This window comes from Rhinolophus sinicus, chromosome 10, assembly GCF_057876585.1.
Source record: "Rhinolophus sinicus isolate RSI-liver-muscle chromosome 10, RSI-T2T, whole genome shotgun sequence".
Lineage (NCBI taxonomy): Eukaryota > Metazoa > Chordata > Mammalia > Chiroptera > Rhinolophidae > Rhinolophus > Rhinolophus sinicus.
This window is the reverse complement of record NC_142510.1, coordinates 1,430,443-1,442,059: the sequence shown is the minus strand read 5'-3', so window position 1 is coordinate 1,442,059 and position 11,617 is coordinate 1,430,443. Positions and strand designations below refer to the sequence as shown.

Here is an 11,617-nt window from a genome sequence, read left to right as displayed (position 1 = left end):
TAACTACTTAATATCTTTATGGGGATGTTTAGCGAGCAGCTCAAGGACTTCTAAAGTTTCTCCCTTTGACATGTCCTCCTTTCTCTCTTTGCCCCATCTCAGCTAATGGCACCTCCCAGCTGCTTAGGACCAATACCTTGGCCTCTCTTTCTCTCACACCTTACATTCAACACATCAGCAAATCTTGTGGACTCTTCTTTCAAAATAGGACCCAAATCTGACTGCTTCTCACAAGCTCTGCTGCTAGCGTCTCAACCCACCATCCTCTTTCACCAGAATTATTGCAACACTCTCCCACCTGCCACATTGCCTCAGTTACATGTACACAGAACAGCCAGAGTGATTCTCGTGGTGGGGTTGTCTTTCTCACAGCATCAAACCCTGTGTCCTAAAACAAAATAAGACTCATGTCCTGAAAGATTCGGCCAGACCTTGTGAGATGGGAGCCTTGCCGACTTGGTGTTCACGACCTGTACCCTTCTCATCTTGACCCGTCAATGGTAAAACGAGTGTCTTGTTTTACTTTCTCGTTGTAATCTTTGTGAAGTTGAACATCTTTTTATGCTTATGTGCCATTTCTATTTCACATCTTATCCCATTTTTTTCTAATGTGTTTTGTTGTTGTTTTCCCTTTTGTTGTTTTGACATTGTCCTTTTGATTTTTAAGAGATCCTTGTGGTCTAAGAAAAATGTCCTTTATCTTTCACATAGACTGGGAATGTTTCCCAGTTTTTTTGGCTTTGAATATGTATATATATCCATCCATACAGAGATTTTAATTTTCACAGTCAGATTTGCCAATCTTTTCTCCATGGTTTCTATGCTCTATTTCGTGTTTAGAAAGACCTTCACCAGCTCAAGATTGTAACAAAATCCACCTAAGATTTCTTCTAATATTGTATGTTGTATGGTTTCATCTTGCATTTAAACCTTTAGTCTATCTGGAGTTTTGGTATAAGAAAGTAGGGGTACAGCTTTCTTTTCCCCCCAAAAGACAGAGGTCCCAAATGTTATTTATTGAGTTATTCACATTTCCCTCACTGATTTGAAATGTGACTTTTATCACATACCAAATTCCCATATGTATTTGGGTCTATTTCTGAATTTCTTTTCTGTTTCTTATCTGTCTATATATTCCTGCATTATTACCAAATATCTTATTGTACCTTTATAATATATTTAAATATCTATTAGAATTAGTTCACCCTTAATCCTTTTACTTTCCAGAGCCTTCCTGGCTACACTTGTTGTAATTTTTTAAAAATAGCTTTATCAAGGCATAATTCACATAGCATGCAATGCACCCTTTAAAGTGTACGATTAAAGAGATTTAGTATCTTTGCAGATATGTGCAACCCTCAGCAGTCAATTTTAACACATTTTCATCACTTCAGAAATAAACCTTGTACCCTTTAGCTGTAACCCCCTTTCCGCCTGGCTCCCCAGCCCTCAGCAACCACTAATCTACTTTCTGTGTCTATGGATTTGCCTGTCCTTGACATTTCATATAAATGGAATCATAAAGTATATGGTCTTTTGTGACTGGTTTATTTTACTTGGCATAGTGTTTTCAGCGTTCATCCAAGTTGTGGCATGCGTCAGTACTTCATTCCTGCTTTTATTATTATTATTTTTATTGGGGAATATTGGGAACAGTGTGTTTCTCCAGGGCCCATCAACTCCAAGTCGATGTCCTTCAATCTAGTGGTGGACGGCGCAGCTCAGCTCCAAGTCCAGTCGCCGTTTTCAATCTTTAGTTGCAGGGGGTGCAGTCCACCATCCCATGTGGGAATTAAACTGGCAACCTTGTTGTTGAGAGCTCGTGCTCTAACCAACTGAGCCATCCAGCCGCCCCACTTCATTCCTTTTTATGGCTGAAAAATATTCCTCTGTAGGCATACATCACACTGCGTCACCGAGCCATCGGTGGACACTTGGGGTGTTCCCGCCGGGAGCTGGTATGACTGACGCCACTGTGGACAGTCGTGCACAAGTTTTTTTTTGAACACCCGTTTTCAATTTTGGGCGTGTGTGTGTCAGACCTAGGAGTGGCAATTCTGTTGAAACCTCCAAACTGTTTTCCACAGCAGCTGCATGCATCATTTTTCATTTCTACCGGCAGTGTGTTTGGGTTCCCCATACCCCACATCCTGGCCAAGGCTTGTTATTTTCCATTGTTTTTGTTTTGTTTTGTTTTGAGTTTCTAGCCAGTCTAGTGGGTGTGAAGTGATATTGCAGTGTGGTTTTATTTGTATTTCCTTGGTGACTAATGATGTTGTGTACTTTGTGTGTGTGTGGGGGTTGTGTGTGTGCGCGTACACACTTATTGGCCGTTTGTATGTCTTTGGAGAAATGTCTATTCAAGTTTTTTTGCTAATTTAAAAATTGATTTCCTTCCTCCTAAACGTAGGGCTTCCACCACCATGGCAACCCAAGGGGTGGTTGGCATCTCTCTTCTCTGCTGTCCCCCTCGTGTGTCTGGAGTTCCAGCGTGGGATCCCGGATCTAGGAATTAAAGGTACAATTTTGCTGTATGGTCACATCTTCTCACTGCCAGTTCTCCTTTAACTATTTCTGTGACTACCTCATGGCTTAACTCATTTAAATCTTCCCAAGTTTATCTGCAAGAAGAAGGAGAAAAGGCAAAAACTTGTGAGAAAACAAACAAGAGGCACGGGGTGAAAGGCCAGCCAATACAGAGGGAATGTTTAAAACCTCACCAAGAAGCGAAACAGAAAAACTGAAACCTGCTTTTATCAGTTGACGGGGGAAACCCAGAAGTCAAGCAATGGCCATAAACTTGGGGGCGATGAAGATTAAATGTCACTCATCATTTGCAACAGCAGATGGAGAAGCAGCAGCGATGAGCCTCGGCCAAGCCTTGAACCAAAGTGTCACCATCTGCTGGACAGCCCTCTCAGGTGGGGTGGGGGGGTCCGGACTTACCTGTGGAAGCTTCTGAAACAGCTGCAGAAGTAGTTGCTGTTGTTCTCCATGTCCACCTGGGGATGTGCTGAGGGGCAGGTGTTCCAGTCATGCCACTCACAGGTCTTAACTGGATGATGAAAATTGGGTACCACACACCCCTGTGTCCCAGCCTTTCTACTTCTTTCCCCAGAAGGTGCCTGGAAGTGGAGCGAGGCTGGTCACTGCAGGCCAAGGGGCTAAGGGTGGACCCTGGACTCCGTGTGGAAGAGAAAGAGCAGAGTGACTAGTTAAGAAAGGAGAACTACCTGTCCTACCTACCATCGGTTAGGCCGCGACCTCCCAGGACAATAAAGGATTTGCATCCGAGTCCAGCCGTACGCTGACTGAGCCCAAGGCACTTAACACTTCAATATTGATGCCCACGGGACTAGATGGGCATGAAGGCTTAGAAAAGGCCTGCTGTCTGCATGTAACAATGTTTGGAGTGTGCCGTTTTATAATGTACCAAATAAGAACTAGGCAAAAATGTATACCATAAGGCCTATGGTTTATATTTTATATTTTTCCTGGTTCCCATCACCTGTCGGTATGTTGGGACACAAAGTCCTGACTGGTTTCTGCTTCAATCCATTTCACCTTCCTGCGTCTTTCACAGTTCAGTCAAGTCTTCCAAAGTCTTAGTCCTCTGTATTTCCAGACACTAAAATCTTGAAAGAAGTTTCAAAGCTCTTTAAAGCTTTAAACTTCTTTTTGATAGGTATTCACGTTTGAGACATATAACATTTTGCCTGCATTAAATTGTAACATTCACAAAGTTCCAGGGGAACCATCTTTTTAAAAATAAAACAATGAAGACACTAAACGATTTCGGTCATTTGTCTTTTTGTTGTTGTTGGTTTGTAGGAGCTCTGTATTCTCCTGACTGTTCTTACATCTGCTTTTTTTTTTTCCAGTTGGGCTTCCCTGAGAATGGCCGCGATCAAGTCCATCGGGTTCTGCAGATAAAAGTCTCCCCAAATCTTTCCTTCAATCGCCCTGAGAAGAGGTAGCCATGGACACCGTGGAGTTGATTTAAACCCTGCTTGTGTGCGCGAAGCAGTAGTGGAGCCCAGCTCAGCGTTTTCCCGCAGGCTCGTGATGGCGTGTGGATGGGAGTAGTTAATTACACTGTGGCCTGGTTTGTGGAAAGTACCGCTGACTCAGAGATCACAGCTGGAGACGCTCTTTCCAAGATCAGCATCCCGCGTGATTATTGCCACGTTCCAGGGAGCCGTGTCTCCTCGTAGGTTCAGAAGCTAAGCCTGCCTGCGCGCACAGCCTGCCATGGTGCGTGGCTGTGTTCTGGCGTCGCAGGCTGCCCTCCTTGGGGCGCGGGGGCGGCGTCTGAACGGCGTGTGAAAGGGAGCCGAGCATTCCTGCGCTAGTTGTTTAATCCTTGGGCCTCTGAAAGGGAGGCAAGCGCTTCTTAGATCGGTATTTTCAAGGCTTATCTGATGCCAGCCTCTGCCTGGGGCGGGGACTCCACTCTTTCTCTGGCTTCTCACTCTCTCCAGGGCAGGTATGAACTTGAACCCTTGTAATGAACGGCGTTTATTTTTCTCCCCCTGGGAAATTTGTGTATTGTGCGTGATTATGATGGGAAGAGGGGGGATGATAGATTCACAGCTGGACACTTGGGGTGCTTGTTCCTTTACAACAGAGTTTCTCAAACTTTTTCATTATGGTCCCCACCTGAGCATTTTTACACCTTCCCCCGCCCCCCAACCTCCCCTCTCCTATGAAATTTTAAGAACACTGATATATCTGTTCCTGTACCACAGTTGTAGCTGTACTTTATACATAAAAATAGTAAGATTTTTAGCCCCCTTGGGGGCGCTGCTGTCCCCACTGAGGATACAGGCTTTACCTGGTTCACACCTGGCCGCCTTGGCAGGCCCCGCCCACAGAGAAGCAGGAAGAAGGTGGCCTGGCAGGTGCTGTGATGGGCGTGTGAGCTAAGGCTTATCTCATGCTCAGCAAAGTGCCCTCTTGTTGTCATTACTATTATTTTAAGCTTTGTCACGGTGCTGTTTGTGACCCTCTCTGATGCGGTGGCTTTCCACTGCCCTTGAGGGCTGCTCCGAGGCGGAAGTCATTTCCAGCCGGGAGGGCTCATGGCAGAGGCCCTGGGGCTCCTAAGGGCGTGAATTGGGCTGGGTGGGGGCCCTGGCACTGACAGCCCACTGACGCCCCCCTTTAAATATGGCAGCTGCTCTCCTACAGCCGCGCGGGCCTAGTGGTGTCGGACTTTTCATTTCTCTGGAGGAGCCGGGAATCCGGGTTTTTGGTTCCATCTCTTGATTTGTGAGCATTGAGTCCATGAAACGATAATAACGCAATATGGACCAAACCAAAGAGATGAAACCAAGATACCCTGGCTTGTCCCGAGTAGGTCGCATAGCTGGGTGGCATCCGTGTCTCCACTGGAACCCAGTGGCCACTCTGTGCCTCACGACACTCCCCAGGTCACCCCGCTTTGGGAGTCCATCAACGCGCCTCCCTCCTGCCTGGGGAGGGGGCCCAGGCTGGGGCCAGTCCCGACTGGGAGGAAGGCGGGCAGCTGCCCTCCCCGCCCGGCACCCCTTTCCAGAAGGACCTGGATTCTGTGTGCAGACCAGGAGGCCGGGACCACCAGCCTTCCTCGCGGGCACTGGGAGAGCCCCAGGCTGGAGGGCTGGGAGGGGCGGGCCCGCAGGACGAGGCTGCGGGCGCCTGGGCCGAGCGTGGGAACGTGGACCGCGGAAGGCGCGCGGCGGGCGGGGCGCGGCGGGCGGGACCTGGCCTCGCTCAGCCTGTCTCCGCGCCAAGCTCCGCAAGTCCGGGTGAAACAGCCCGTTGTTGGTGCAGCCCTCTGGCCCCGCCACCCTGGGCGTTGCTTTCTATTCGCCCGGGTCACGGGTGGGAGGCGAGGAACGCTGGGGTTCAGGCGTCTGGCTCCCCGCCAGGCCTGTGGCCTTCGGCCCCGGGGGCCACAGGGCAGCCGCGCCTGGGCGGGAACACAGATCGCCCGGGTCAGGCTGCAGCGCTGCCATGGGCTCCCACAGCTCAGCAGCCGCGCGGATCCCGGACTCGGATGACATTCGCCGGGAGACCGGCTGTGAGCGGGGTGGGGGCCTCTGGGGGCGGGAGCTCCAGTGGGGTCCCGAGGAGAGGCGGGTGGAGGGCTGCGGGAGTCCAGGCGATCTGAGCGGCGACCGCAGGGTGGGGGTGAAGGGGCGCGGTGCCCCGGCCCCCCCCCCTCCAGGTTTGAGGCGGGCCTGGGTTCTCGGGTTCGGGGGCACCCAGGTGTCCTCTAGCCGGGATGGAGGGGGTTGGATTTGGTCCCTTGGTCTCCCGGGGTATCGCACCCCTGGGTCTCGTCACGCCCCCTCCAACCTCCAGCTGGCAGCCGGGTCCCCCGTGGAGCGCCCGCGACCCCCGCCACCTCCCGGGTGGCCCGGGCGTCCGTCACCCGTCTGCCTTCCCTCCCGCAGTCTCGCAGGCCAGTCTGGTCCGCCTCTACCACCGGTTTCGGTCTCTGGACAGGAACAAGAAGGGCTACCTGAGGTGCGGGAGCTGACCTGTGATCCCCGCCCTCTATCTGTCCGTCTGTCTGTCTGGGCGCATTCCCCGCGTCGATCCTCGCTCTTCCGTCTGTGACCTACACACTTTGAACTTCCTTTGCAGCCGTGCGGACCTGCAGCAGATCGGGGCGCTGGCCGTGAACCCCCTGGGGGATCGCATTATAGACAGCTTCTTCCCTGATGGGTGAGGCGTCTCTGGGGCGGGGAGACAAAGGGAGACGCTTGTGGAGGGGCTGTGGGGGGGGGGGTCAGGGACAGGGGCACGGCGAGGGCCAAGGTGGCACTGCCTCTGCTCCATTCCACGTCCTCCCACCCCCAGGAGTCTGCAGGTGGATTTCCCAGGCTTTGTCCGAGTCCTGGCTCATTTCCGACCTGTAAATGACGAGGATACCAGAACCCGGGACCCCAAGGAACCGGAACCCCTCAACAGCAGAATGAACAAACTGCGCTGTGAGTTGGTGGGGTCCCCCCAAGTGAGACCCCCGATTTCCCACACCAGTGAGAGGCCCCGGGTACCTCCCACTCCCCCTGTCAGCCCACGGATGGCCCCCCTCCTCCTGCAGGGTGACCTTCTGCGGGAAGAGACCCAGGGAGGGCCCACCTCACCCCACGCTGCTCTCTCCCCAGTTGCATTTCAGCTCTACGACCAGGACAGAGATGGGAAGATCTCCCAGCAGGAGATGCTACAGGTTGGGAGACCCTGGCAGAGACGTGACCTCAGGGCGGGTGGCTGAATGCAGCGGTGTGGGGGAGGGGTGCAGATGATTGTGGTGTTGGGTGAGTCAAGGGGATGCACGGGGTTGGAGTGTGGTTAGTTGGGAGGTGGGTCCAGGAACAGTTGCATTTGAGGTTGGGAATAGATTCATATAGTAGTTCTCAGCTGGGGGCGATTTTTGCCCCCTGAATGACATGGGCAATATCTGGAGACATGTTTGGTTGTCACAACTGGCACCTGGTGGGTGCAGGTCAGGAACGCTGCTCAACATCCCACAGGGCACAGGGCGCTGCCTCCCCCACCAACAGTAGGGCCTTCTCTGGCCTCAAATGTCGATGGTGCTGAGACTGAGACCCTCTGGGCTCATTGGGATGAAGTGGGTGGGGGGGTGGGGGGGTGGACGAGGAGGTGGCCGACAGGGTGGAGGATGGATGGGAGTTGGTTTTCAAGGTTGGGGTCCAGTCAGGAGCCTGGGCATATTGCCGAGGTGAGTGTGGGATCATGAGGGACAGATGGGGGGTCGGATGGAGTGGCAATGGGGGAGTTATTGGTGGATATGGTGGGAAGAGATCGGAATAGGGTGCGCAGTGGCTCAGGGATGGATTATGAAACGGGTAGTAACTTTTGGGGTGATGCAGGCAAGGATTGGGGGTGCTGGCGGTGCCCGTACCTCCCCTCATGGCTGTCCCCTGGTCCCAGGTCCTCCGGCTGATGGTCGGGGTACAGGTGACGGAAGAGCAGCTGGAGAGTATCGCCGACCGCACGGTGCAGGAGGCTGATGAAGACGGGGATGGGGCGGTGTCCTTCCTGGAGTTCACCAAGGTCAGAATGCCCTTGGGGCCCGGGGAGTTGAGAGCAGGTGTTCCTAGCACAGATGGCCATGGGCAATGAAGCTCGAAGGAGAAGGGGACCCAGGGAATGGTGGGGCCTTGGGGGTGGGAGGGGAGTTGGGGGCATCGAGGATTGGAATCCAAGTCCTCTTGACACTCCCCCTTGTCCCCCCCAGTCCTTGGAGAAGATGAACATCGAGCAGAAAATGAGCATCCGGATCCTGAAGTGACCTGGTGTCCGACGGGCGCGCGGCAGTTCTGCCCGGGCTTAGCCTCCGCCCGCTGGAGGCGGCCCCACTAAGCTGCATGTTCTTCCACGCTGAACTCTCTCAAGGGCCAAGGAGAGAGAGTGGGATGGGTTTACGCAAAGTCTAATTCACTTGGTCTCAGCTCTGCGAATCAGCCAACGATCTTTGGGTTGAAAGTGACTGAATCCCCAAATCAAAGGGACTTCAGTTCAAAAGGGTTTTTATGGGCTCATGTAATTAGAGTCTGGAAGTGTCTTCAGGCACAGCTGGAGCCACAGGCTCGGGTGATGCCATCTGCACTGTTATCCTCTGTCTCTCGAGTCAGATTCCCTTTATGGCGGCGTCACTCTCGGGGAGGCTCGTGCAGGATGATGGCCTCCGGCAGCTCTGGGCTTCCGTCCTCGTAAGCGAGTCATCCAGTGGGAACAGATTTTCTTTTTCAGCAATTTCAGGGAAAGGGTGTCATTAGCTCAACTGGGGTTTGTCCCTTCTCTGGGGGACTGGAATGTTCTAATCGTGAGGTGTCCGTGTGCTAACTGCTAGAGCCAGGGAACAGGGTCTGACGCCTGGGGGTGGGGTAAGAGATGGGGGCTTAAAGGACAATAAGGTACCCTTCTCAGAAGAGGGGCAACAATGCCAGGCACAGAAAGCAGGGCTATCCATTACTGTTACGTCGACCCAACAGCTGCAAGTCTGGCTTCTCAGATGGGTTGTCACTGATGCCATGGGTGCATGCCAGTGTGATGGGGTGGGGTGAGGGGAGAGGTGGTGGAAAAATAACAAACAAGACACACCTTCCTAGGGTATGAAATACCTCAAAGCTTTGCAGAGTAATTCCTGTTTTGTTTTGTTTTTAATGGTGAGATGCTCAAACATTGACATCACAGAAAAGGTGTAAAAGTCATATCAAATCAGGAGATTCTAGGTCTGTGGCAAACCACGGTGGCTGTGCCTATGGGAGATGCAGCTGGCAGCCCACCCGTGTGCCCTCCCAGGGCGGTGCGGGAATTGTCTCGTATCAACACATCAGAGCTAATTGGGCTGAGGTCTTCCTAACTCTACTTTCAGCGATGTCACACTGGCAGCTTGAGCTTGGCTGGGGTGGGAAAAGATACACAACAGACATTGGCAAGTGCGACAGGGCAGGGCTTCCCTGCCTCGGAGGGCCTGGTGCCAAACCGTTGTCAGCTCATCAGCTTCCCGGCACTCCCCGTTACCGTTTGTGCCAGTTGCACCCCCACGCCCACCCCACCCCCAGCCTTACTGAGGTATATTTGGTATGCAAAAAACTGCACATAACTAATGTATACAATTTGATGGGTTTGGACATAATCAAGGTAATAAACACATGCATAATCTCTAAAAATGTCCTTGTATCTCTGTTGTTTAGGGGTTTTTTGGTATGTTGCAGTAGGAGCGCTTATCACAAGATCTGCCTGTTTCACAAAATGTTAAGTGTACTGCACGTGTGACTGTTAACTCTGGGCGGTGCAGCAGCGCTCTGGGACTCACTCATCTCTGTAACTGTAGCTTTATCTCTGCTGAACAGTGGTGTCCCACTTCCCCCGCTCCCGCCCCCGCCCCGGTTGCCACCACTCTATTGTCTGCTAACACACACGATAGTTTTTGATGCCTCATATCAGAGGAGGCCACCGCAGTCCTTTCTGGGACTGACTAACTGACCTCACGTAGCATAATGTTTTAGGCCCATCCACGCGGTCACAAATGGTGGATTGCCTTCTTTCTAAAGACTGAATACTATTCCACGGTGCGTATATCCGCTCACGGACACTTAGCTCACTTCCGTGTCTTGGCCACGGTGACGAATGCTGCAGTGAACACGGGGGTGCAGGGAGCTCGGACATTGTGATTTCTCCTCCATCGGATAGATGCCCAGCAGTGGGATCGCTGGGTCATGTGGTCGTCCTCGTTTTAGCTTTTGAGGAACCCCAGTGGCTACAAGCACAGCTGGTCCTCTGCCGGCGGGCTTTGCCTGGCATAGCTCAGCCTGTGGGAGGGGCTCAAGTGCCAGGGACTTGGTGACCCTCGCAGGTGCTTCCACCATGACAGATGGAAACTGTGGCTACCTACCCAGTTTCCTCTCCCCGTGGGCGGGACGATGTGGAGGCACGTTCCCTTCCTTCCCACGCATGTCCAGCAGGCCGGGGCCCGCAGCCCACAGTGTTGACCTGCTGTGAAAACACCCTGTGTAGGCTCCTTTGGTCCCCGTCTCACTTCCCCACTCCCGTCAGTGCTTCCTGGGTCCCCTGGCACGTAAACAGCTTGCTCTCAGGCCCTTCACTCTGGGCCCTTCTGGAGAAGCCCCCCCGCTCCCCCCTGAGATGTCCTAGACTTTCCAGAACTTGGGCTCACACCCCTTGTGATCATGGGCACTCAGAGGGGTGCTTTGGGGAAGCACTGTGCCAGGTGGCCCCACGGCTCCTGGCATTTGCTGGTTTAGGGAATCTGAGGTCATGTAAAGACTATACACCTTGGGGTCTCTGGGAACGTGGAATTGTCTGGGTGGCACAATAACCCAATTTCAACTTTTGTGTTCTGATGGCAGTATGATTCTGACAGAAGAGTGTCTTAGTCGAAGGCAGGCGGCAAAAACAGTGCTTGATTTCTGCGGAAATGTTGTGATTTTTGTCAAATGATTGTCCTGTGAACAGACTTTACCACCGAGAAATGCTTGTTTGGTCTTTGGGTCATTAACAGTGGGGGTTAGAAAACTCACCAGGTGGCTATTTTTTCCAGGTACTAGGGGGGAAGATTTGTATAGAGAGAAATAGAGGAGGGAGGGAGAGGGGGGGAGAGAGAGAGAGAGAGAGAGAGAGAGAGAGAGAGAGAGAGAGAGAGACAGAGACAGAGAGACAGAGAGAGACAGAGACTGACACTCTTTAGAACTGGTCTTTTTTTTCCATTATAGTTTCTCAAGGTTTGTTATGATGGTAAATCTCATGAGTAGAAAGTTCCCTTTGGCCCATTGGATGGCTCCTGAGTCTGAGTCCCTAGGGATATCTCTGTCTTAAGTAAGTGACTCTGATGCTGGATGTCCAAGGACCGAATTTCAGGCCACTTGCCTCCACCTTCTGGCCAGGCTCCTGTGACAATTGTCCATAAAAGCCCCTCTGGCGTCCACAAAGCAAGTGCATACCCCTGGCCCACAGGCTGTCAGTGGAGGCCCCCATCCACACCTGCCCACACCTGCTCTGTGCCAGTGAGTGGTGCCCCTGGCCTAACGGGTTACTGGAGAGCTTGGGGACCCCCCCACTCCACTGGCTGTGTGGGGCA

General features: G+C 52.5%; 1 protein-coding gene and 1 pseudogene across 1 annotated transcript; both read left to right on the top strand.

Annotated features, from left to right (window-relative positions):
• The first annotated feature begins 2,036 nt into the window (after window positions 1-2,036).
• Window positions 2,037-4,485, top strand: LOC148756824 (UBX domain-containing protein 8 pseudogene; annotated as a pseudogene).
• A 1,267-nt stretch (window positions 4,486-5,752) lies between these two features.
• On the top strand, window positions 5,753-9,689 carry CHP2 (calcineurin like EF-hand protein 2). The gene is made up of 7 exons (XM_074322718.2): window positions 5,753-6,064; window positions 6,441-6,513; window positions 6,634-6,714; window positions 6,850-6,980; window positions 7,158-7,219; window positions 7,945-8,067; window positions 8,252-9,689. The coding sequence occupies exons 1-7, from the start codon at window positions 5,998-6,000 to the stop codon at window positions 8,303-8,305; spliced, it is 591 nt and encodes a 196-aa protein (XP_074178819.1). The 5' UTR covers window positions 5,753-5,997; the 3' UTR covers window positions 8,306-9,689.
• Window positions 9,690-11,617: the final 1,928 nt, after the last annotated feature.

Coding starts and splice junctions, on each gene's coding strand:
- CHP2 (XM_074322718.2), top strand. CDS start 5,998: ATGGGCTCCCACAGCTCAGCAGCCGCGCGGATCCCGGACTCGGATGAC. Junction 6,065..6,440: donor CATTCGCCGGGAGACCGGCT/GTGAGCGGGGTG, acceptor TCCCTCCCGCAG/TCTCGCAGGCCAGTCTGGTC. Junction 8,068..8,251: donor CCTTCCTGGAGTTCACCAAG/GTCAGAATGCCC, acceptor TGTCCCCCCCAG/TCCTTGGAGAAGATGAACAT.